We start from the raw sequence: 24,724 nt of genomic DNA on the forward strand, positions 1-24,724 counted from the left end.
CAGCATTTATGTATGTTTTATTATTTCCTTGAGTTCCAGTGACACAACTGTAGCAGCATCTCACAGACGAACTCCTGCAATGTTAAATATGCATCAAGAGAACACATTAAATTCCGAGGCAGGCAAAAAAAAAATAACAACAACAAAACTGCAGACAAAGTTACTCATCCTCCCTTAAATATATGTGCGTTTGGTGCAGATAAAGCAGCAGTACACGATTCACATACCAGGTTAAAATAAAAGTTCAGACTCGCAGCAAAACTTTCAAACAACACAAGGAGAGATGAAGAACTTTGGTGGTGAGGCTTTAATGCAGGGATACAGCAGGAAACCCATTAAATTTCTGCAATTTTTAGACCAGTTGGGCACAGCTGTTCCATTTCCAACTGGTTTTACCCAATAGCCAAGGTGATCTGCAGAGATCTATGAACATCCAACTGCTCCTTGCTCTCAGCAAGCTCCCAACGCAACCTGGTTGCTCAGCAATTGGGAGGGAACCAGAAAAGCACGCATTTTTCTGGACAGTGGCAGAGATGGGGAGCTCATTTTGGGATGCTCAGCACACAGCCAATGGAACGAGCTCAGCCTCTGTGCCCTGACCCACAACTCTCTCCAAGTGCAGAAAAGCCACAGTGATGTAAAGCAAAGCAGAGGAAGAGGACGATGCATCAAGGACTGTGGGCTGAGCCACCTAAAGCTGCACCAAAAGAGCTGTTAACTTCCACCTTATGCCACAATTAGCAATAAAATGACCCAAGATTTTCATCCACTCCTCCCCAATGGACAACGTTTGTGCAGTTCTGGTTCCTGTTAGTGACTCTCCGGTTTCTAAAGTCAACGGAAATAGAAATAAAAGAAAAAAGACATCCAAACCCAATAGCTGGCTGGAGCATCTCCAGCCTAGAGGACCCTGGTGTGCAAGAGAGCTGGGGACTTTCTCCAGCCAAAACTCTGCAAATTGAGGTTAAGCTTTGCACTTTAAGACAAAGGGTGCATTCAACACAGTGATTCGCTCAGCTTAAGTGACAAAAAGGCATCGAGGACCTCCTTGCATCATTGGCACAGAGGTAACTGTGATTACACAAGGCACAGGCAGCACCGCCCATGGAGATGCACGTCAACGCAGCTTCTCCAAATAACGGAGAGGAAGGTTTGGCTCTGCTTCGTGTCACCCCGGCTGATGGGATGCCTGCCAACCCAAACGTGTCAAAAACAAGCTGGGAACACATCCGTGGCAGAGCAGAAGTTGCCACTGGCACAGCGGTGAGGGGATGGGACCAGCCCCAATCATCAGCTGCTGCCAGGAAAGTGAGCTCCTCGTATGAACAAGATTTCCCCAGGTGCAAATCAAGATCAGCCGAGTGGTGTCCTCCTATCCTCCAAATTAATCAAATTTGTCATCGGCTGCTGATGACACAAAGAAACAGGTTGAGACATCCAAAGAAACCACACTCTGCGTGGCGTGGCACCGAGTTGAGAGAAGCCAACAAACTGGTGTAGATCTGCCCTCTCAAAGTGGGAAAGAGGAATTTTGGAGCTCTCCACCCTCACACGAGGGCCATATTCCAAAAATGAGCATTTCTACAAAGGATGTGATGGAAAGAGCCATTCCCAGCAGGAGCCATAAGGCGGATCCCCTTCAGAGCAGGCACAACACTGCTGAACACAAATCCCAGCATTTTGCAGCAGCAAACCCAAACCCTCCCTCCTGCGAGCGGAATCAGGGCTTCAGTGAAAAAATACAAATAAGTTAAGGGAGGACAAAGCCAGTTCCAGCTATCACACACCATAAAAATGTACCTTTAGAAAAGTGTTTGAAAAATACTCTCCTTTTCAATTCTACATCTTTATGAGTCTCCTTGTAAAAAAATTGGCTTTTTTTCCACCCCAGGTATTTTGAGGTGCCTCTCCTGGTGTCCTTCAGTCCCTCACAGGGGTGTCCCCATTCCTCCTCCCCCAGCCCCTAGAAAGTCTCCCCAGTCCCTGGACACTCACACAATACCACTGCCTGGGGACTAAATGCTGTGTAATTAAAGCCAATCAGGCTATAAAAATAAATGCTTTCATGTCTTCCTTGCACGTGAGGGAAGAATTTAGCCCTTTTAAAGCAGCTCAGCATCTAGCTGTAATTGTATTAAAAAAAAACAAAACCAACAACAACCAAATACCTATATAGAAAAATAAAGGATAAACATTATCCAACTATTTAATATTTTATATAAAAGTTCTATGATAGGGTATTCTGCTGTAAAAACAAAACAAAACAAAACAGCCTAGGTTGTATAACCCAGGATTTCTGGTGAGGAGTAAACTACAACTTCAAGCTTAAAGAAAAAAATATATATATATCAATTATTTCGGCTCTCCAAAATAAAGTTATTAAATATATATATTATTATAAGTATTTCATAAACTATTGTTTAAGCGACGAGGGGAACACGTGGCTGAGGACCACAGGAAAGCGGCATCAGCTGCGACCCCCCTCATCCCCCCCCGGGACCTGGCGTGTTCCTGGCACAAGTAGAGGGCACAGCATCACGTCCTTCAAAGGGATGAGCCCTTCTCCAGCTTGTGCTTTGTGAGGAAGTACTTAAAGAACTCATACACCGACCACGCAATGGCCGTTGAAGGGATCTGGTAGATGACGCGTGCCTGCACCCCTCGGAAATACCCCGCGATGCCCCCCAGCTGATAGACAGTCCTAAAGGCGTTGGCCATGCCCGAGAGGTGCCCGGTGATGTTAAGTGAACTCAACGCTTTGTTCTCTTGGGTGTTGAGCAAGGTCTTGCAGACGTCCAACGGGGTGGTGGCGGCGGCAGCCACGGCTCCGGCTACGGCCCCCGAACAGACGTGGGACAGCGGGTGGTATTCCCTACGTGGGTTCACCCTCTCCTGCATGAACTCGTAGGTGATGAAGTGGATGGCCTGGAAGGGGATGTTCATGGTGAGCTGGGTGGTGTAGCTGCGGTAGAAGGCACCGAAGCCTTCGGTTTTCTGCACTGTCCTCACGCACTGCCAGACGGATTTGTAGGGGGAGTTGAACATCTGCATCCGCTGCTTCACCACTGCTCCAGGGAACATCCAACGTGGCACCAAAGGAATAAAGATTAATTAGATGAGGGTCTTGCTAACAGGCATCCCGACACCCGGTCCAAGTGCTGCTCCAAGCATCAGCCACGCAGACCCAGCGTCCCCTTCCAAACCCACAAAGAAGCATTCCTGCAGTGATCCACTCCATGTATGCAAACTTTGAGCTCAAGGATCCACGCACCCTCTGCATCCCCTGCCCTAAAACCCAGAAAGCATGGGAAGGGATCAGCTCAGCCCTGGTTTGGTAGCTCTACACGTTCATGGATCAACGTGTCACTCAGCTATCAACAAGGAGATCTCATGTCAGGCTAAAATGGAATTAGGACGGATGGATAAGGCAAGAGAGCTCATTTGTGGCAACATATGTCTTTAGTAAAAGGTTATTTATTCTGATTAAAAAGAATTTTAAGCATTAAAAACAGTTTTTCTGAAGTTTTTCACTGCTTTTTGTCCAGCTCAGGAGCTGAGTACACTAACACCCAACAGCAGTCCAGCCAATTGATTTTAGATGCATTTTACTGTTGGTTCTCCTATCATCAGACATCCCCCAGGAAGGCAGAGCAGCTGGTCGAAGTCCACCATCAGCTGGTAGAACCCTACTGCTGCTCTACTGGTTGGGCAGCATGACCAGCTCTGCTTGCCCAGAGCTTTTGAAAAACCACAGCCACTACAAGCAAAGTTTATGGGCAGAGCGTGGCGTGACTCAGGCTCCAGCAATTAAAGCAGCCAGGCAGTCCTGGGCAGGATTTCTCCCTTTCAGAAAATAAGCAGCATCCCCCAGCAAAGAGCTGGGGTGGCCCTGAGGCTGCTCAGGGTCTCTGTGCAGGTCACAGTTACCTTCAGCTGGATTCATCACTGCGTCATGGAGCAACGTGGCCACGCTCCCAGCTATACCTGCAAGACAAAAGCATCCTTCAGCAATCCAGGGAGCACAGAGTGACCTGTAACACAGCACCCAGCAACACAATTGGTTTCCAGTATGGAAAAACCCAAGCAGGGCAGCCCAACACAAACCAGCTCCGACCGCGTCACGTTGGCTTCTCCCAGCAACTCACAGGGCTTTGCCTACACAAGACTTCGCCAGCTGTACTCAGCCTACACCGGACTGAAGAATGAGCAATGGTTAGAACTGGCTCACTGCATCTTTAATTAGGCATTTTCAGCCATTTAAGCACTAATTGCACAGATTCTGCAAACATTTAGCCAGCCATTAACGACTCTGCAGGACGGCCTCGAGCCACACCTTCCCCTTTGAAGTTTCCGTTGACTTTCAGTCATTTTTTACTAATGCAGAGCTCAGCTTTCCCATGGGTACCAAAAGCCTGTAGCTACTTGAAGGGCAGGCACAGGAAAGCAGCAAGGAAAAAGGATATTCTGCTCTTCATTGAGTTGGTTGGGTCAAATCACCTGGGCATGGCCACATATTGCTGCCGTCACCTCACGGCAACTCAAATAATGGCAAATTTGATTTTATTAATTTGATGCATTTTTATGCAGCGCCTAAACACAGCCCTGTGAACAGCAAAAAATATGCAGCCAGGCTTTCAGCTTCCATAAAGGAATCTGAGGATTTGTTTCAAGACTGTGAAGAAAAATTCAATGTTTGCAACTCCATTTTCAGCCGAATAAATACACTTTTTCAACTGGAATACAGAGCTGCAATCAGGTATTCAGCTCAAAAATCTCATTATGTCTCTTTACCAGACTTTTATAAGAAAAACATCCCTCGCCACACAGTCTGCCTTATTCATGTCATCACTTTTGGCAGCACGTACATTTGTGAATAACTGTCAACAATGAGGCACAGGAAGAGCAAAATTAGATCAAAAATCTCTAATGAACCTCTTGAGACCTTACTAAGAACTGAAATTTCTTCCATCAAACCAGAGATTGGTGCATCAGTCTCACAAAAACAACATCCAAAATCCAGTTGGTTTTATGGTTTCATTGAGTTTTTTTTTTTTAATTGTCTTAATAAAAAATTTAAAAATTAAATTTTGTTGCTTAAATACATTACATATTTTAATGAGGGCTGCTCCAAAAGTAACGCCTCCAGTTTGATGGTGTTGGCTTGCAATGTCAGAGGTGGATGTTGGTTTTTTTTTATTGAACCTCTGATACCCCATTATATTTTATTGCTGTGTGACAACACAGCACCTGACACAGAAAAGCACGTGGAACAAATGAGTGGGGGAAAAAAATGGCACCAACTGACATTCATTGATGCTACAAAGGCCAAACAGGGGCGTGATGCAGGGAGGGGTGGGTGGGCCATTTCAGCCACGGGGGGGGGCAGCTCTGCTGGTGCAGGCTTTGATTAGCATGGCTAATTAGCATGGCTTGTTCATTGCTGGAGAAAACACACAGCTGATAGTGCTGACTGAATTGCAAACTAGCGTTTTGTAGCTAAGAATTTGCTCTGTCAAGCAGAGTTATTGCACTTACTGTAGATGTTGTAGTTTCCATGGGAATAAATAGAAGGTGTTACATTCAGAGCAACCTACATATAAGCAGCCCAAGATCATTCCTCTTCACTCAATGTGGCCCAGGCAAGCCCAAGGCTGGATGCTTGTGAGATAACAGCATCTTCTGCACCACCTCTTCAACATGTCAGGATGCCTCATTGGATGCTGCCTGTCACTACACCTCTGTGTCAAATAACCAGAGCAAAACCCCCCAATTATTTATTGTGTGAGCCCACCCAGCTCTCTCTGCTTGGTGCAAAGCAAACAAGAGGAAGGTTTATCACAGGACTTTTTAATGCAATGAAATAGATGTTAAAATACCATTGGCCAAGTGGCTGTTTCCTCCATGCTGAATGGTATCACTGAGAGACTTTTTCATTTTTTCATAGCAAGCAAAGTACATGGCGTGGGCAGGGCCAGCCCCCAGCATGGTGACGTTGATCCCACGTAAAGGCCTCCAGAAGCCTTCAGTCAGGACCATTTTCTTCAGGGCTTCATACACACTCCGGTACTGGGCCTTGGGGTCGGGCTGCAGGCTCTGCATCCGTGTCTGCAAGAAAGCACACAGGAAAGAGAGGCTTCAGTCACGTATGTAAGACTTCCAGGATTCACACCCATATGGGCCCCGCTGATCCAAACAGATCACAGAGTCGAACTCCTGGCTCCACACAGGAGCACCCTAAAATCCTTTGCCTTCTTTTGCTGAACCCACTTTGCTCAGAGCCCCCCGAGCGCCCACAGAACCCCAATGCAGCCACGTCCCATTTATTCACACTTTTGCCAGAACAACCCCACAAAGTCCACGCTTCCATTGCAACACCAACATGTCAGAATTCTGCTGGTGGATGTGTAACCTCTGCTCTTGTTTATGCACGGGGAATTAAGTGCAATTGTTCAAAAGACAAAGGTGAAGAAACACAGCCAGGGCTCTAATTGCCTCCTGCTTGCAACACTCTGTCTCTGCCCCAGCGTGTTCCTCCTGCAATTGCTCACTGCTTTGATGCCCACATGGAGCTATAGGGCACATGACTGGGAAATGGGTTTCCTTGAAGGGCAAAAAGATGAGTCCCTGTCCATATCAGGTGCGTGAGGCCCAATCTGACCCCTGGAGGACCCAAGGATGGCTGCTGGAGATCACCTGCCCTCTGGTCATCCACCAGCTCCATGGCTTTGGTGTTACCTGCATCCTTCCTCAAAAATCCCTGGGGAGTTTTTCTTCCTTTTAATTACCTTCCAAAGTTTCCCAAGAGGCCGGCAGCTTTCAAGGGACACCTTCAAGCTTTGGAGCAAAGTTTCACCCACAGACACATTGCACTGTGCTGAACCCAGCTCATCCGTTTAGGGTCAGAGCAGTTCATGAATGAGGTGATAAGCAGCAGATAAGGGAGCAGGCAGCCCTGAAGGTCAGGTCTGCTGCTACAGGCTCAGCACTGCAGACAGTGCTTTGCTTCTGTACCAAGTTTAAGCCCAGAAATGCATTGCACCAACTTTACACCTTGACCCTTTTTGCTGAGGGGTGAAAATCAGCCCTTTTCTACTCAGCATTTGATATTGCAATAGCAGCGCAGCAAGTGGGGCTGCAGCACTGCAAGTAATCCCTCCAGGAAATCCCTGGTTTAATATCTTTGGCTCTGCAGAAGTGCAATAGTGATGCAAACAGCAGCCCCAGAAGGAAGGATCCCCCACATCCCTCTGTGCTTCTGCACAAGGACTCATCAATTCACTTCTGCAATTAACCAGCAGCAATCCCAGGGCTGCACTTCGAGGTGAGAACACACCAAATCCACGTGCTGCTGATTTGGACCTTGGATCCCTTTGGTTGCCTGAGAATTGAAAGGCATTTCCACGGCCACTGCTCTGAGATCAAGGGATCGGGGCTGAACTGCAGACTTTAACCCAGAATCATAAGCCAAACTGTTAACGAGAGCAGTAAAGCAGTGTGTGAGTAACAACCTACTGCATTTGTAGTAGCTGTTCTAGAAAATGCACAAGAATTGCATTTGCAAAGTGATGCGAGTGAGCAGCTAGGAGAATTGCAGATTGTAAGCATCTGGGGTGACGAATGCAACTGAAAGAACTCTCCCTTTTTGCACCACATATTGCCTTTCCCCGAAAATACACCACCTCAATATGCAAAAGTTGTGGTCCCGTTGCACAGATGCCTGCAGCTGAGAATGCATGAGGTGAACACAGAGCTACACAGCTGCAGCAAAACATGCCCTGTGTTTGGAGAAAGTTCACAGGCTGCTTAGCATGGAGGAGCTGCGCTGAGGAATGGAGTTTCGCTGCCTCGAGCAAAGCTTCCTGGTATAGAGCACATGGCAACTGGAAACAACTGGAAACAAACCTAAAAAGCTCAGTTTTCCTCTAAAAGAAACAATAGCTCTGAATCTCGCAATGTGCTTAAAAAAATAGATGCAGAGCAGCTTGCATCTTTTGCTTTGCATGCACGAGGTCCCATGCTGCTGTCACCATGACTCAGCAGCACCCACCAGCTGCAGCAGGGATTGTGCACTGCTGCAGACTCAAAGCTCCACCCTCACATTGCAAAACTGAGCCTGATTCCAGCTCAGTGCATTGCTGGGATGCATTCAAAACCAGTGCAACTGCAGCATGCATCTGGAGCCGGAGCATCAGAGATGTCTGGGAGCATGCAGTGCCATAGAGCAAGCAACATGCAATACTGCAGCACCTCGAGCACCTCTACATTCCTGCTGGGCATCCACCTGCTTTCACATGGCAAAATGCATAAACACTCCTTAGTATTCCCTAAGCACCCAGCTGCATGCCAGCCCCATGCAGCTGGATCAATTTATCGCAGCAGCACAGCATCAGCGCTGCACCTTTAAAGGCTGCAAACAGTTGATTTGCTGCACAGCCCTTCCAACACTTATCTGCAGCCTGCAAGCTCCTCCAGGAGTTCACACCCCTGTTGTTAAACAGCCCAGAAATGCTCCAGTAATCCTGTTGCGTAAGGCAGCAAGCATCCGGGCAGCCTTACCTGCAGCATGGGCACCAGAAGCAAAAGCAAAAGTCCCAGCTCTGGATTCATGGCATCCCTGTGGAGCAGCAGTGCCCACCACTACCCATGCATCACACAGCACCGTGCAGGATTCCCTAAAGAAGGGAGTCCAGTGCTTGAGTACATAAGCCTTACCGCATCCCAGAAGATGTACGGCCATCTAAGCATGATGAAAAGAGGCTGAAAACACCCGAAAAGCTCTGAAATGTTCCTTCCAAGGCAGCACTAGCACAGAGTCAGTGCTGCACTGCTCTCTTTGCACAAAGTTCAGCACAGAAAGAGGCAGACACTTCCCAGACGTTTCTCAGCTGGCACAAGCCATGGGGCGAGGACGGATTTCTGTCCAGAAGCGTTCTGCTAACAAGAGCCAGCTCTCCAGTTTTGTATTTCTTTGCAAAGCATCACCGATTTGATGGACAACTGCACAAAGCAGCTGGCATCCCCTGTGACCATGCAGCTCCCAGTCACCCATTCTGCTTTGCAGCAGCTCCCAGCAAGTGCCCAGTCCCCACGTGTGGCTGCAAAGTGACCACGGGTGGGGTGACAGGTTGGTTGGGGCTGGCAGCACCCACAGCATCCCCTAACAGGACAAACTGCTCTTTCTGGCCATGCACTGATACCCACAGGTTCACCACCAAACCCAAACATCCCAAACCTGCTCTCACAGGAGCACTGCCCTCCGTCCTATTCAGGTGCATGCTTTCTGGAGAAGAGCTGCAAAGCAGCCAAGCCCCCAAACTGCTCCATCCCTACAACAAACCCCATTCACCCTCCTGCCCTGCAGACAGACTGCATGCCCCGGCTCCTTGCTGCAATTCGTTCTTCCTGCACCATGAGAAAGAAAATAATGCAAAGGAACAGACACCAAACAACTCCCAATAACCACAGGTCTCCAACTTTCAGCTGGCAGAACACGACCAGTACTGCATCTCCCTCCCAAAACAAACAGCCACAGTGCTGGGAATGCCTCACACAGTGCCAAAGCACATAGAGCAGCAGAGCTGTGGGTCACACACAATGATCCTGGCTGGACAGGGACACCTGCACACAGCTCCATTACCCCGGGGATCTCCCATGGGCTGCAACCCCACAGCCCCCCAGAGGGGTAGCAGCATCACAGATGCATGTCGTGTTCAGGAATGGCGCAAGTGACTGAAACAAACAGTTCTCCCAAATTGTGATCTTTTCCTTTTCTCTTTGAGAGGGAAAACTTGCTGGGGCCAAAACATTTCCTCCTGGAGGCCATTGAACAGCTCAGGTGCCCCAGACCCCACTTTGTGCAGCATCCATAGGCTCTGCTTGGCCGTGCCCTGATCCCAGCAATATCACCTGGAGCAGGGAAAGCACATTTCCTTATTGGAAGAAAAGGAAAGATGTTGAGAGAATGAAAGACGTTGACGGTAATGAGCTTAATTAGGCTCAGTTCCTTAGAGAGTGCAAAGATCCTACAGGGACCTGCAGGCAGCAGCTCCCTCCAGCTCCAAGGCACACAGGTTGCTGGGGGAAAAAAAAGTGCTTTGCAGTAAACCAGCAGCACCTCCGTATTTACACCATGCATGGTTTGCTAAGCTACAAGAGGAGAAAGCTTGCAGGGAGGAGGAGGAGAACTCCTGCAATTTCCCTGATGGCATCTTGCTCTGAGTTCATGCACGAGGACTTTGCTTTGCTACACCAAGGCTGGACACAGAGCAGCACAGCATGCACCTTTGCACTGTGGTTGCGTAAAGCCGGCGGGCACAGCGTGCTGAGGCTGCCCAGGAGGGCTCTGTGCAGCTCCCATGTCAGAACAGGAAGAGATGACAGCACAGTGTAGCCTGGCAGAGCACCCTGGGGGCTGTGTGTGCTCACAACCTAACACAGCCCTGTTCCCCCAAGCAAACTTCCCCCCTTGCTCTCTAAGCCCCCCTCCTCGCACACCACAACCCCCCAGCACTTTATGCATGCAGCCCCACACTCTGTGCATGCACTCCCCCCCCACACACACCCCAAGAATGCACCTCCATCCCTCATCCACGTATTCTCCTTGCACTGCCTACGAGCTCCTCTTCCCCGTGCACGTCCACTCCACGCATTCCAGGAATGCAACCCTCCAGACCCCATACAGGACCCTCTACTGCCCTCCCTCCATGCAACTGCCCCAGGACCCCCGCAGCCTATGCATGGATCCCTTTTGCAGCTCTGTGCCCCATCAACACACCCTGCACCCCAGCTCTCCGTGCACACACCCCCTCTGCACACCCATACCCATCACACACCCCCTTTGCACGTCCATGCCCTTCACACATGCCACTTTCACAACTCCATACCCCACGATCAAACCCTGCACCGCTACACTCCCCCCCCGTGCATCTCCAGCATCACGGAGAGCCCAGTCCCAGGTCACCCCCTCGCCGTCCCCAGCCCACGCACCTTCACGGAATCCACCGGGTACATCACGCTGTGTTCCATGATCCCCGCCACCGCCCCGGCCAACATGTGAGTGCCAAGCGAGGCTCCGCTGGGCAGACTCTCGTAATCTTCACCCTCCATCGGGGGGGTCACAGAAGGGGCAGGAATCGGCCCTGGGGGCCCAGGCCCCGGTGGGGCCGCCGTGCTGCCCCCTACGGAGCAGCTCAGCTCCATTCGCTGGGAGCTGAGCGGAGATCGAGAACGGGAAAAGGGATTCCCGGAACGCGGGGGGGGGCCGGGACTGGGGGGGGGGCGGGGGGGGCGCGGCACGGGGAGCGCGCGCCTCCCGTTCCCTGCTTTAAAGCCGCGCCCGCGCCCCGCCCCGGGCCTCACAGCGGCGGCCAATAGAAATGCTTCTCCGTCGCCCTCCTCTTCCCATTGGGTAGAGAGAACAGGCTGGCTCTCGCTTGTGACGTCACAGCCCGGAAGATTGACAGGGCAACGGGCGAATGGGGAGGAGGGCTGGGATGAGAATGGTTGTTAAGGGGAGAAAGGGGCGGGACGGCGGGCGGAATGCGGCGCGCCTCCCGCGTGCCAGCGCGCGCTTTCGGGGGAAGCGGTGCGTTAAGGGGCGGAGAGGAGGGAGCGGGCCGAGCGCCTGCCGTCAGTTGGCTTTATTTTATTTCTTATTTTAATTTTATTTTTGAAGCTTATGGGGCTGCTGAGAGTAAAGCAGCCCTTGGCACGCGTTTGCTGCACTGTCCTGTACAGCCCTCTAAAATAGGCAAAGCCACGGGCACGGCTGGAACAGGCAGCCCTGCGCTGCTGCTCCTCCATCCCTCTTGCTTTCCAGCGCAGATCGCATCTCACGTGGGTGCCCTCAGCATCACCCCGTCTGCTGGGCAAGGCGCGGCCGTAAATCAAGGCTGGGCTCCAGAACTTCCCTCCAGAACTTCCTTCTTGTAATGCAGCCTCGTGCAGGCAAAGGGCCGAGTTCGAGCTCGGCAGCGGCACTTCCTAGCACTGCTGCACGTGGTTCACGGAGGTTTCGTGCTCTGTAAGCAACAGGTCCTCTTCCCAATGCGTTCAGGGAGGAGACGTCGTGTTGTCATTGACCATAATGAGCCCTTTCCCCTACAGCCCTCCCTCTTGCTGCCTGATAAGAAATGGGTTGGATCAAAGTGACATGCAGAGCTGTTTCCAGGTTATAGTTTAATCTCAAGCAGCTTTGTTGCAAGGAATCCTTTCCGCAGCAGCTCTGCACAAGCGGGTGGTGCAGCAGAGATGCCGGCATGATGATGCACAGGGATTTTTTCCCCGTTGTGCAGACGAGCTGGAATTATTCCCACTCTGTGAAATTGTTTCCACACTGGCATGGCGCATCGGAGCCATCCACCAACAACATGAACTCAACTCAATGTACCTACAGACCCTCCTCCATTTGCGACAGCTCAGCCTCGAGCAATGGCTTTTGGCCCCAGGTTCCATCAGCAGGGATGGAGCAGAGGGCGAAGCTTCCCGTGCTGCTGAAAAGCCGGGTTGGTTGCAGGTTTGCTCATCCTCATGCCAGTGGGTCACTGCAGAATGCACAGCTGCAATCTGCACGCACGTTGCATCACACAGTCAGGGTGATTCAGACCCATAAGGCCCGAGTTCTTCCTGCTGACCTCCTCTATGGGGCCTCTGCACCCTGCCACAGCTATGAAACAGCATAAGGTGAGAAATAAATGGCCCTCCCAGCGTGGCATTCTGCTCCCAGCTCAGTGCAGGACCCTCCCCAGCCCATCAGAGCGTTTATCGGGGCTGGAGCTTCAGAACAGAGCAGATGTACCCACACAGATAAGGCAGGAGTGTCCCATCTGTGGGCGGGCACCTTCTGGGAACCTGAAGTTGGGGTTTATCTACCAGATCCAGTGAGATACATAATTTTTTAAATTATTATTAATTTTTTGGGGCGTTTTCCCAGTTTCCACCGTGGGTTTGGTGTGGGCTGAAGGGTGGGCAGGGAAGACCTGGTGCAGAGAGTTGCCTTCCAGCAGCACGTTGCAGGATACTTTATTAATTGGGGTGATGAACAGCAGGTAATTGGCCTTCTAATTGCAGCAAGGAAAAGACACCTTGTAGCAGTGCAGTGCAAAGAAAAGGGATCTAAATAAATGTACCTCATTTGCACTCCTTTTTGCAGTGCAATCAGGTTGAGCTTCGTGTCCAACACCAAGAAACCCCCATGGCATTTTGAGCAGGCATTGCTATTCCCCATCCTGCATGCTGCGGATGCAGAGCCAACAGGAATTGTCAGTTCCCCACCACGGCCGCATTGCCTTCAACCCATCATTCCCACCCCTGCTCCTCCTAAAAAGATGCAAAACCTACAAAGAGGTTTTAAGCAGTGAGTCTGCAGCAACCTGTGTGGGTTTGCTCCTTAGATCCGCCCTTAGGTAGAAATAATGGGTCAAAAGTGCAGGTTTTGTGCTGCTTCAAACCTGAACTTTCTGTGCCGAGTTCGCCCTGCGAGCACAATGCTCTCCTGTTATTTGTTATCTCTATGAGCAAATGAAGCAAAGTGGATTGTTTTGTCTCCACAGTGGGCTGACCCATTTATTCAAGCATCAGTGCCATGTACTTGCTGCTCTGGAGAGGTGAGCAATGGAAAACAAGGCAAGCTGGGCACTGATCTCTGCATGGGTAGAGCCACGTTTCTGCAGCCTGGGAGGTGTGGATGTGAGGAATTTGGCCTGTGGGTTTTATTTCAGTGCTCCCATAATCTGACCTAATTTACCTCGTTCAGTGGATTAATGCAGCAGGGAGAGGCGGTCCCTGGCTATAATTGAGGCTTTTTTGCTTTACTTCCTGCACCCAATCTTTTTCAACAGCTCGCCTTTCTGGTTTGGAGCCCCGGGGAAACAATGGGAAAAGCTCAGCCCTGTGCCATGCTTGTAGGGTTTTTGGGTGGCAGCGAGCAGAAAGAGGCTGCTGGCTTTGTGCACAGCTCTGCTGTGTGTTTTCTTTTGGGCAAGCTGCAAAATGAGGGGTGTGGGATGCACCCAAAGTGGTGGCAATGCTCTGCCATCAGCTGTTGGCATTGCAATGACTGAGCTTTGTCACTGGGATGTGCAACGCTTCGTGTTCAGCTGCAAAGGATGAGATGGGAGCTCTGCAAACGGGCAAGCAAATGAAAAGCCAGCTGGACTGGGATTTTACTTATTTATTTATAGAAACAGGAAGTTTTAACAACCAAAAATCCCCCACAAAAATGCAAAAAGGACTCTGAATTCTACTCAGAGCTGATCAGCAGTCCCATATCTGCCAGCCCCGGTACTGCTGCTGCAGGATGATACTGGGGAGGGTGTGGGCAGGGTGGGTGCTGCTGCCAGATAGGGATGCATCTGGTGGGCTGCAGGTCCCCCAACTCCTCCATTTGAAATTGCAAATGCCCCAATGTTCCATTCCAAGCTCGGCCCTGCAGCATTGTTACCCCAGGTCTATGTCATGCTCTGTGCACCGGGCACAAAGGAATGCCACAAAACATGGTCGCAAACTGCGAAGAGCTTCCTCCGCTGCTGCAGAGCCCATACATCTGGAAGTAATTAGCAGGCACAAAGCAATGCAGCATTCCTCCTGGGCCTCCATTTTGTGCTGCTTGCAGGCTCTGGCAACCCACTTGCATCGGCAGTTCTGTGTGTTTTCATCACCTAACAAGGGTTTGTACCATGCAGAAAGGATGCAGTGCTGCAGTCCTTCTAAAGAAGTCCCATTTCTGGCAGTCCTGCAGAGCTGTGCACCCACTGCATGGCTGCAGTGCTCCCAGGGCTCGTTGCACCCAGTGCAAGGTGTTGCTGGAGCTGTGATGCAGCATATCTGCATGCAGGAGGTGGACAGAAGGACTCTGTCTGCATTGCTTCTATGATTAGTTAATTACAGCGCTGCAGCTAATGGGGATGATCACATCGAGATGAACAGCTTTGCTCTCATTGCATCACAAAGTGGCAAAGCGTGGTGAGTCCAGATGGAAAGCAGAGCCCCAACCCCAACTTGGTTACTGGAAGGTAAAAAATGGTGCACGAAACTGCTGTGCCAGACTTGTGTGCAAAATCTGGTGTGCAAAACTCAGCATGTAGACCTGGTGTGCAAAGCCTGGTGTGCAAACATCCAATGCCAACACGCAAAACCCAGCGTGCAAAACTGGTGTGCAAAAACCCGGTCTGCAAAAGCCAGCACGCAAAGCCGCTGTGCAAAACACTGCGTGCAGAACCTGGCAGAACCCAACATGCACGATCCAACGTGCAAAAGCAGGCGTGCAAAGCTCGGCCCGGGGCTGCTATTGCTGCAGCCCCGGTGCGTCCCATCTTTGCAGCGCTCCGGAACGCGCTACCGCCGCTCCGTGGCAGAGCCCCGCACCGCTCTGCTCTCATCCAAACGCACTTTGGGGAATCATTTTCCACCTCTTTGGCAAAGCTCGGTTTCGGGACGGGCGATGACAACAAGCCCCCAAACACAGAGGAATGCTCAAAGGCAAATCTCGGTTTCTTGCTGGATCCACACCGGCGTTATGGATTATTTGCATTACAAATATTGATACGCGTTACAGCCGACACGTAGTTGCACGTTTCCCCTGCAGATCTACAGGTCTCCACGTTTTATCCGCTCATCCATCAGCCGCTCTGCGATTTAATCGCGATGAGCGGCCCCCCGGGCTCTGAATTGGCGCCAACCGCGCGCCAAGCCACGCCCCCACCACCTTTACTCACGCCCCCCCTATTATGGCCACGCCCCCCGGGGAATCCCTTCCCAGCCCGCCCCCTCGATTATCCGCGCTACGTGTGTGCGTCATTGCGTCACATCCGGCCGCGCACCCGGAAGCGACGCGCTGCCCGGTTGCTATGCGGCGGGGTAGCGGCGCGGTTGGAGGTGCGGAGCGCTGCGCTGCGGCGTGGGGCGGCCCAGGCCGGGTGGTGAGGGCGAGAACGGGGCAGGCGAGGGTGGAGGAACCGCTGCTGTGCTTGGGGAGGGGCTTCAGCTTCTGGGGGTGCGGTTTTTTGGGGAGCGGGCTTGGAAGGAGAGAGTGGGCCGGGCCTTGTGGCCTTCCCGCCGCTGGGGCTGTAGGCGAAGGAGGGAGCTGCCTGCTGCCTGCCTGCTGCCTGCCTGCTGCCTGCCTGCTGCCTGCCTGCTGCCTGCCTGCTGCCTGCCTGCTGCCTGCCTGCTGCCTGCCTGCTGCCTGCCTGCTGCCTGCCTGCTGCCTGCCTGCTGCCTGCCTGCTGCCTGCCTGCTGCCTGCCTGCTGCCTGCCTGCTGCCCTCTCCAAGCACATCTGAGGGCAGCCCTGCTTCCTTCTTCTTCATCTCCTCCTCCTCCTATTGTGTGTTTGTATGTGTTGGTGAGGGCTGTCATCTCCCCAGACAAAACTTTCTTAGCTTTCAGCCCTGCTTGTGTTAGAGATGCTTCTCTGTGGCCCTGCATGTGCAACGCTGTGTCTTGTTCTGGAGAGCTCAAACCTGCACCCTGTGCTCCACCTGTGGCTTCAGCAATGCAGAATGGTGGGGAAGGGTCCCCAAGCAGGGACTGCATGTTTAACATGCTGGTGCTGCTTGTTGTAATGCTGTCTGGGTTATTATGTATCTCTTATCGTTCTTTAATTCAGGAGGGGAAGAGCAATGGCTTTGAGAGTGGTTGTTCCTTATCAGTTGGATGTGACTGGCTGATTCTGGAACACTTGCTTCCCGTCTGCTGGTCCTCCCAAAATGGGGAGGTAAGAATCACAAAGGAGCTGTCAAATTGTGATGTTGTTTGAGGGAAAGCCTGGGTACCTGCTCATCAGCTTGAGCCTAGTACGAAGTACAAAGGTGGAAATGTGGTCTTGACTACTTATCAGGCAGTGTGAACAAAACAGAGCTGGAACAAAGCAAATGATGTTTACATAGAACATATATTCATCTTTGGCTCGTTTCAGAAGCACCGTGCTTCCCTTTGGTGATAAAGTCCATCTTTAAAGCAGACCACAGCCTCACAGAATCCTGTTTGCTTTTCAGGATCGGCGTTTCTTGTTTGCTTCCTGCTTCTTGGCACTTCAGCATCTCCCCAATGGGCTGTCCACGTATTTTCAACACTACTTTGCGTCAGATTGTTGTGATTGGAATACTTGCTGCTGCTGTCTCTCTGCTTTACTACTCGCTGGTTGTCATCCGCAATAAGTATGGGCGTGCATCCAGGGACAAGAGATTCCACAGGTGAGAGTTGAAAAGGCTCCGGTGGGAGGAAAGAAAAGTAGTTTTGATGTGAAGGATGAATTGGTGCAACATATGAATAAATAAATGGGGGAAAAATGTTTTTGAAGCTTTCCTTATCCAAGTTGCTTCCAGTTTATCAGTTTCTATGGGCACTTCAGTGACGGTGTAATACTGATAACTCTGCTTCTCGTGATGGAAACTGTTCTGAGTCTGTTGAGGGATACTTGGACATTGCAAGGTGGTAGTGCTGAGTTTTCTTCTAGGTATCTTGCTCGGGTAACGGACACAGAAGCTACAGATACAAACAACCCCAATCTGAACTATGGGATCGTTGTGGACTGCGGTAGCAGCGGCTCTCGGATTTTTGTGTATTGTTGGCCAAGACACAACGGAAACCCACACGACCTGCTGGACATCAAACAGATGAGGGACAAAAACAGAAAACCGGTGGTTATGAAAATCAAACCAGGTACTGGAAATAAATGATCTTGAGGTGTGATTTTTTTTCTAGATAGCTTGTGTGTCTAAACTTGGCTTTTTCTCAAACCAGCACTTAGAGCATCTGGGGAAGACATGTAGAGGTTGTTGGTGTGGTGGTACTCCAGATTTCTTTGGGTTTTGTTTGCAGAGAGCTTTGCTCATTGTTGGAGCTTGGAATGTGACACCAGTGGGCAGGAAGGAGAGAATTCTGTGCTAAGATAACGGCTGGTTCGGTTGTTGGTTAACTTGGTTCTGTTTATTTAGGGAATGAATAATCTGCTTTCTGTAAAGCTACTTGAACCAATTTAAATAGATGATTATAGCAGAAATGCTAAGTCCTGGCTTGAAGCAGTGATGGAGCACCTGGTGGGAAGGCAGGGCCAACCCAGGGGAGCTCAGGTGCATGCAGTGCAATGCACTGACAGACCTGAAGGGCTGGAGCCAGGATCCACCCTTTCCCAGCCCTCATTTAAGGGTTGGCAGTGGAGGTGAGGGCATCTCTATGGGGATCCATGTGTACCTGAGGCCTTCCAAAGGTAAGCAGACTTTTTTTTCTTTGTTTCTGCATCCATGGCTGCTGCATTTGGGCTTCTCCTCATTGGTTGCAGTCTAGGACTTTTGCCACCCCACTATTATTACTCTCCATCACATTATAGCATTACAGTGATGGATTTTTGCTGAACACGTAATTATTTCTCCAAATATTAGCGTTATTTATTCATTTCTAATTTCCTTAGTTGAATTCCTGACTTTGGGCTGCTTATTCCTGCTCTGTGTGTCAGTTCTCCCAGCAGGAAATCCCAAAGCCCGAATTGCTTCACTCTCATGTTTCTCTGTTTCACCAGGCATCTCAGAGTTTGCTAACACTCCTGAGAAGGTCAGCGATTACATTTTCCCACTTCTACGCTTTGCTGCTGAACATGTGCCCCGTGCAAAGCACAAAGAGACTCCTCTTTATATTCTGTGTACTGCAGGAATGAGGATTCTGCCAGAAAGGTCAGTGGCTCTCTTAATTTCTGCATTCAGATCAGCAGGCCTGGTGTCTCTGCCTGTTTTTAACCGCTCAAACTGTGATTTTGCAGCCAGCAGAAGGCAATACTTGAAGATTTGGTCACTGATATCCCCGTGCATTTTGATTTTCTGTTTTCGGACTCACACGCAGAAGTTATTTCAGGGAAACAGGAAGGTAGGTTTGTGTTGGGGAAACAATCACAACCTTCATAACCTTTTGTGCTACGATCTGGGAGCTGTTTAAAGTTATTTAATGCCTTTTAAAATCCTGGTTTGGATGTGAGAGATTATTCCTCAATGGCAACAGATGGAGTGCGGAGATGATCATCTGCTGTGATCTCCTGGCTTCTCTAAATGTTTCCTAATTAGCAGTGACAATAATTTGTCTGTGTTTAGCAGTGATTTTAGTCCATTTAGGCTTTAGGGGGGAAGGGTGAGGATAAGGCACAGCATTTGTGAGCAAGGAAAAGTGGTTTTAGAGGAGCAGTGTTTTGTTGTGCTCAGTTTGCTGGAGGCAGAAAATCGCTTCATAGGAGTCGACATGCTTGCTTTGGTCTGAAATGTACACGTGAACTTGTTGCCAATACAGTGGCTTAGGATTTTTTGTAGAATCTTGACTTGGAAAAGCAGATCTGGAGTAATGTGATGGGAATGTTTGATGTTTCAGTATAGTGTGAGCTGTGATATGTTGTATTAACTCAGAATATTCCTTATGTACGCAGGAGTGTACGCGTGGATTGGCATCAACTTTGTTCTTGGCAGATTTGAGCATACAGATGATGGTAAGTGGCCGTGGATGGGATTTTGGGAAGGATTGAAGCTGTGCCATCACTGCTGATGGTCTGATTTTTGGTGGAGATCTCAGTTCATAGTGCATGTGTAGATGCTGGTGCTCGATTGATGTGTGTGTGAAAGTTTGATCCACATTGCTACGAAACAGAGGTTAAACAGAGGTGGTGTAGAGCTGCATTCTGCCCATTCTGACTGCATTTCCCAATGGCTTCTGCTTGTTTTCTCCAGAGGATGAAGCGATTGTGGAGGTGCACATCCCAGGCAGTGAAAACAAAGAAGCTATTTTCCGTAAGAGGACTGTGGGTATTCTTGACATGGGTGGAGTGTCGACCCAGATAGCGTACGAAGTCCCTAAAACTGTAAGCTTTGCCTCTTCACAGCAGGTTATTATCTGTGCAACTTCCTTCTTTTCATTTTGGTTTATTTTAATGCATATTCCTTTTTTTTTTTTTCCCCCTCGTTTTCTTTGTTTTGAGTCTTATCCTTCATTCCATCACACCCAAGCCAAAGGCAAGAGAAGATGGCAAATACCAGCCCTTCATCAGCTAAGCACTTCATTGTATTTCTTCATTCAAAAAGTTGATTTCAATTAGCACTACTTGTCACTAACTTTTCAGTGGGTCTGCTTTCTTTCTCTGTGCATGTGTGCATGTGTGCTTGTGCAACTTTTAAATCTGTGTGGTACTGAGAGGCTTTTGTAGTTTAGAGGCAGAATGTTTATAGTTATTTTCCAAGATCCTGTATAAGGTGTGGGTTGTTTCTTTTTTTTCCCTCAGAAGTTGGATTGCTAGGAACTGAGTTAACAGGACATGGGGACAACAGTTCAGTTTGAAATATCACCTACATCTTCATCACAGTTCATCTGTTAGGGGTTATAGGATACAAATTCCTTTGATGGGAGGCTTAAAACGAATGTGACTTGCTCTGATTGCATTCCACTGAGCTCTAGAGTGGTGCCTAAAGCTTTAGAATTGGATGACCTCCCATTAACTTAACTGAGAAATCATCTGAAGCCAGAATAGTGTAAAAACGGAGTGGTGTGGCTCTCAGTGCACTGCTGTAATGAGAGAGATGGCTGTTTACACTCTTCCTGTGAAATTACAGCTGTACACATTGCAGGTGTACAGCTAAACAAAAGCACGGGCATTCAGATCACACTGAGATGGGAAGAGTCGCAGGCAACTGAGGCTGATGGCTGTGTGGCTTTATCTGAATGCAGACCAATAGAAGGGAGGTTCTGATGTGAAACCTCTCCAGATTCCTAACCAGAGAACGGGCGACAACTGACAGCAGTGCTTAAAGTCTGACTGCTGCTTCTCATCTTTTCCCAGAGGAAAAATCACTGCAGTGTCATTGGTAGCAGCTCCCATGCACTTCCTTAAGTACCAGTGGCATCCAACGCGGTGCTTTGAGAGCAGTGTGCTTTGCTCTAACAAGTAGAAAGCAACGTGGGCTTGTGAAAAGCAAATAGATGCATAAGGAGTGGCGTTCAACGTTGTCAAAGGCATCTTCTGTTTCAAAGTGCTCATCTTCAAGTTCTGCTTCGTGTTGTTCGTGTTTAACTTTACTGCTTGTGCTCTGACAGGAGGAAGTTGCCAAAAACTTGCTTGCAGAATTCAACCTGGGCTGTGATGCTCATCAAACTGAGCACATCTACAGAGTCTATGTTGCAACGTTCCTTGGCTTTGGAGGCAACGCAGCACGCCAGAGATATGAAAACAGTGTGTTTTCCAGTACAGTGCTCAAAAATGGGTAAATGGCTTTAATTGCTTGGAGATGCAGCTTCTGTAACCCCTGACTTCAGTGTGTTTAGTCAAATGTCTTGATGTAAAGCTTAGTTTATACAGCGTGCCGCGTGTGCTGTTGGAGTTCCTTTAAGTAAGGATATCTTGTTTTGGTGCTTGCACATCTCAGAGCTTGATGTTTCTGATCTTAAGCTGTTGCTTTCCTTCATCAGACTGCTGGGCAGACAGACTGGCATGACTTCAGATTCCCCATACCTGGATCCCTGCCTGCCCGTGGATGCTCAGGATGAGATCCATCAGAACGGACAGACCATGTATTTGAGGGGAACAGGAGACTTCAATCTGTGTCGTGAGCTCATCCAGCCCTTCATGAATAAGACCAATGAAACTCAGACCTCCCTTAATGGTGTCTACCAGCCTGCTGTGCACTTTCAGAACAGTGAATTCTATGGTTTCTCAGAGTTCTATTACAGCACGGAGGACGTGTTGCGCATGGGAGGGGATTACAATGCTGCTAAATTTATCAAGGCTGCAAAGGTAAAGTGTTCTCCAGAGAAACTCTTTGTAGTTTGGAGCAGCTGCTCTACAAAAGCGCTTCATGCTGAAAATCTTGCAGCAAAACTCTTCCTTCCAGGATCCCAATCTTTTTATCCTGTGATCCCTGTCACAAGGCATCTCTTTTCCTCACTGGGTGTTCTTTTAAAATACTGCTTTAAAGCACAGTAGTAAAATACACTCTAGAAGAAGTGATGCAGAAAAGGATTGATGCTGGAGAAGTCCACCCCTTGGTTCTCTTGGGGTTATGGCATAGAAGAACCAATTTTGTTTTCCCATTACTTTCTGTGTCTTGTGCCAGTTTCACAGGTGTGACTCCTAACAATTCACTGGGGACAGTCATGCTGCAGTGTGTCCTATAGGAGTACGATGGCCTGCTTTGGCAGTGCCATAAGAACAGGTTTCATCTTCAGGTGTATGACTGAAGAATTTAATAAAACAATTAGTTTAATTACAAATGTTAAGTAAGGATCAAGATGGCTGTACACAGAATAGAGTGAAAAACGTGGTCAGACTTGGTGGCAGTGCAAGGGATGCTGTTGCATGCAGCTTTGGTATTTACAGAGCATCTCACCTGGTGGCATTTCTTTTCTTCAGGGCAGAAGCATGTTGAAGTCTTGGTTTGTTGTTTTTCTTTCTTCTTTCTTCAAGGATTATTGTGCCACTAAGTGGTCTGTCCTGCGGGAACGTTTTGACCGTGGTCTTTATGCATCACATGCTGATCTCCACAGACTGAAGTAAGTATTTGTGTTTGTACAGCAAATCCATTCATGCAGGGTTGCCAGGAGGGAGGTCACGTCCAAACGGTCCATTTAGTGAAATCACTGCAAGTGTGAATATAACCTGAAATATTGCATCAGCCGTAAAAGTTAACTGCTGTTCCTGTGTCTAAATGTGCTCCTCAGCCCTTTTGGACTCTGTAGCTGCTGAGGAATGGAATGCCTGACGATATGCCACTTTTCTTTCTTATAGGTACCAGTGTTTTAAGTCTGCCTGGGTATATGAGGTATTTCACAGTGGCTTCTCTTTTCCTGCGAGCTACAGCAATTTGAAAACTGCTCTGCAGGTGTATGACAAGGAGGTGCAGTGGACACTGGGAGCCATTCTGTACCGAACACGGTTCTTACCTTTAAGGTGCTGCTGGTTTTCTGCAATGTCTGGGCAGTTCTTGGGTGGAAGTTAGAGGGAGACAAGGTGCTGCTTCTGGTGAGCACGCACAACCTGAGGATGTGTTTCTAGAAGCTCAGCTAACGCTTGGTAAAGCCCTGCTGACTAAAATGGGCCCTGTTTGATTTGCTTTGGTTTGGAGGCAAGGCTTGATTGGTGACTTGTGCTTTATCTCCCTGTTTCCTTTCAGAGACATCCAGCAGGAAAACTTCCGTGGAAGTCACTCCCATTGGAGGAGCTTCTCCTTCGTTTACAATCACTATTTGTTTTTTGTCTGCTTTCTGATCGTGCTGCTCTCCATCCTGCTTTACCTGCTGAGGCTCAGGCGGATCCACAGGCGAATGCTGCGTAACAGCTCGTCTCCTTCCCTCTGGATGGAGGAGGGCCTCCCACCACAGAAGATCTCTGCAGCCTTGTGAGAGGCTGTGATGGAGCACAACTCTTGGACTTCCTACACAAAAAGCCATTTTTGCCTCAGGGTTTCTCTTTTTTCTTCTTTTTTCCCCTTTGAGTCATCGAGGAAGCAAATTGCCCAGAGTGTGGGATTCAGCTCGGTTTTGGAAATGCAGGGAAGTGGAGTTGGTTTGTCTTCGTCTGGTGAAATAATATCTGCCAAAAATTCCTTATTTTTTTAATCCATGCACTTTGGTGTGTAACGGGGTGAGAAAAGACTGTCAGTAAGTGTGTAGCAGCAGCTTAAGCTGTGTATGGTGAGAGAGAGCGTGAATTCTCATCCTGTGGGTGAGACTGTGAAGTTCTGCTAGTCAGGATGAATGAGTTTTATTTGCTTTTCCAAATTCCAGGCCTCATATTGCTAGGTTTCTCATTGCTGAGTCTCCTCAGTCAAAGGAAAGGAAGTGCAGGGTTTTCAAAAGCAGCAAGGAAACAATCTCTCAGATCAGCTTTTCCAATTTTGTATTCTGTAGTAAATACTGTGATGGAGAAGGAAAAAATCTATTGCACCCAATGCTGTGCTTCCAAAAGCTTCTTTCAGCTGTTTTATATGTGACGGTCTCCCCTTTTATCTTGGAAGCTGTATCTGCATAGTGGCACAAGTCACTACTTTTTAATCCTTTCTTTCTCTTTCGTAGTCATCCATTGATTGCCCTCAAACTCCAGTATGGTGGAAAGAACTGGAACATGCCTCAGCTTTTGTTTCTGCTAGAGTAGACATGCACAATGTCTCTTATTTTTAAGTACTCTGAATTGTTAATTTATATTTTATTTAAAGCTGTTAATTTTACTTGAAAGTAAATTTGTCCATGATTAAAAGTGGGATTTATACGAACTCCTGGTGTATGGGCATTTTATTCACTGTAAATCACTTCTGTCCCTGCTGCCTGTGCCCAGCTGGCAATGTTGTCTTCTTTTAGCAGGTGTGGAACTGCAGACAGACGAGATGCTGCGCTCAGTACTGAAGGAGGTGGGGATGTTGATTGCATTTTGTTAAGCTTAAGGTGCAGTTTTTTCCTCTGAACATCTCCATGCTTTGAACTGTGTGACTGTTTCCTTTTGGTGCCTTGACTGCAAAAACCGTAGGGTGGAGCTGCATTCACTCTCAGTTCTGACATTGAAGCTGTGATACAACCTTTTTTTTTCACTCAGGCTGATAATTCTTATCAGAAAACTGACGCTGCTGCTTGTTGCAGAGCTTGTGCTTCCTGCTTCTGAGATGCCTAAAACTGAGCACAGAGCTTCTAATTGCATGCTCAGATAATGCAGCCCCCATTTGGACAAGGGTCAGTGTGAAAGGGTTAACGTTAAGGTGGAGAGGAAGAATCAGAGT

At 48.9% G+C, this 24,724-nt stretch overlaps 2 protein-coding genes across 4 annotated transcripts; one reads left to right on the plus strand and one right to left on the minus strand.

Moving 5' to 3' along the window:
* SLC25A37 (solute carrier family 25 member 37) lies at positions 1 to 11,267 on the minus strand. Its single transcript, XM_052701989.1, has 4 exons — positions 10,987 to 11,267; positions 5,877 to 6,105; positions 3,928 to 3,984; positions 1 to 3,065 (listed from the first exon to the last, which is right to left on the minus strand). Exons 1-4 carry the CDS (start codon positions 11,197 to 11,199, stop codon positions 2,545 to 2,547), a joined length of 1,020 nt encoding a protein of 339 aa, XP_052557949.1. The 5' UTR covers positions 11,200 to 11,267; the 3' UTR covers positions 1 to 2,544.
* Positions 11,268 to 15,781: 4,514 nt separating this feature from the next.
* ENTPD4 (ectonucleoside triphosphate diphosphohydrolase 4) lies at positions 15,782 to 24,226 on the plus strand. Of its 3 annotated transcripts, none has more exons than XM_052701954.1 (13): positions 15,782 to 15,873; positions 16,603 to 16,710; positions 16,991 to 17,188; positions 17,452 to 17,657; positions 18,514 to 18,664; positions 18,751 to 18,854; positions 19,402 to 19,461; positions 19,700 to 19,854; positions 21,057 to 21,223; positions 21,429 to 21,753; positions 22,423 to 22,508; positions 22,744 to 22,905; positions 23,129 to 24,226. In XM_052701954.1, the coding sequence occupies exons 2-13, from the start codon at positions 16,703 to 16,705 to the stop codon at positions 23,355 to 23,357; spliced, it is 1,851 nt and encodes a 616-aa protein (XP_052557914.1). In that variant the 5' UTR covers positions 15,782 to 15,873; positions 16,603 to 16,702; the 3' UTR covers positions 23,358 to 24,226. The 3 variants fall into 3 exon arrangements, with proteins under 3 accessions (XP_052557914.1, XP_052557916.1, XP_052557915.1); XM_052701956.1 differs by having other exon boundaries at positions 19,700 to 19,830; XM_052701955.1 differs by having other exon boundaries at positions 15,816 to 15,917.
* The last annotated feature ends 498 nt before the right edge of the window (positions 24,227 to 24,724 follow it).

This window comes from Tympanuchus pallidicinctus, unplaced genomic scaffold (assembly GCF_026119805.1).
Source record: "Tympanuchus pallidicinctus isolate F22 unplaced genomic scaffold, pur_lepc_1.0 scaffold42, whole genome shotgun sequence".
In the NCBI taxonomy this organism is placed as follows: Eukaryota; Metazoa; Chordata; class Aves; order Galliformes; family Phasianidae; genus Tympanuchus; species Tympanuchus pallidicinctus.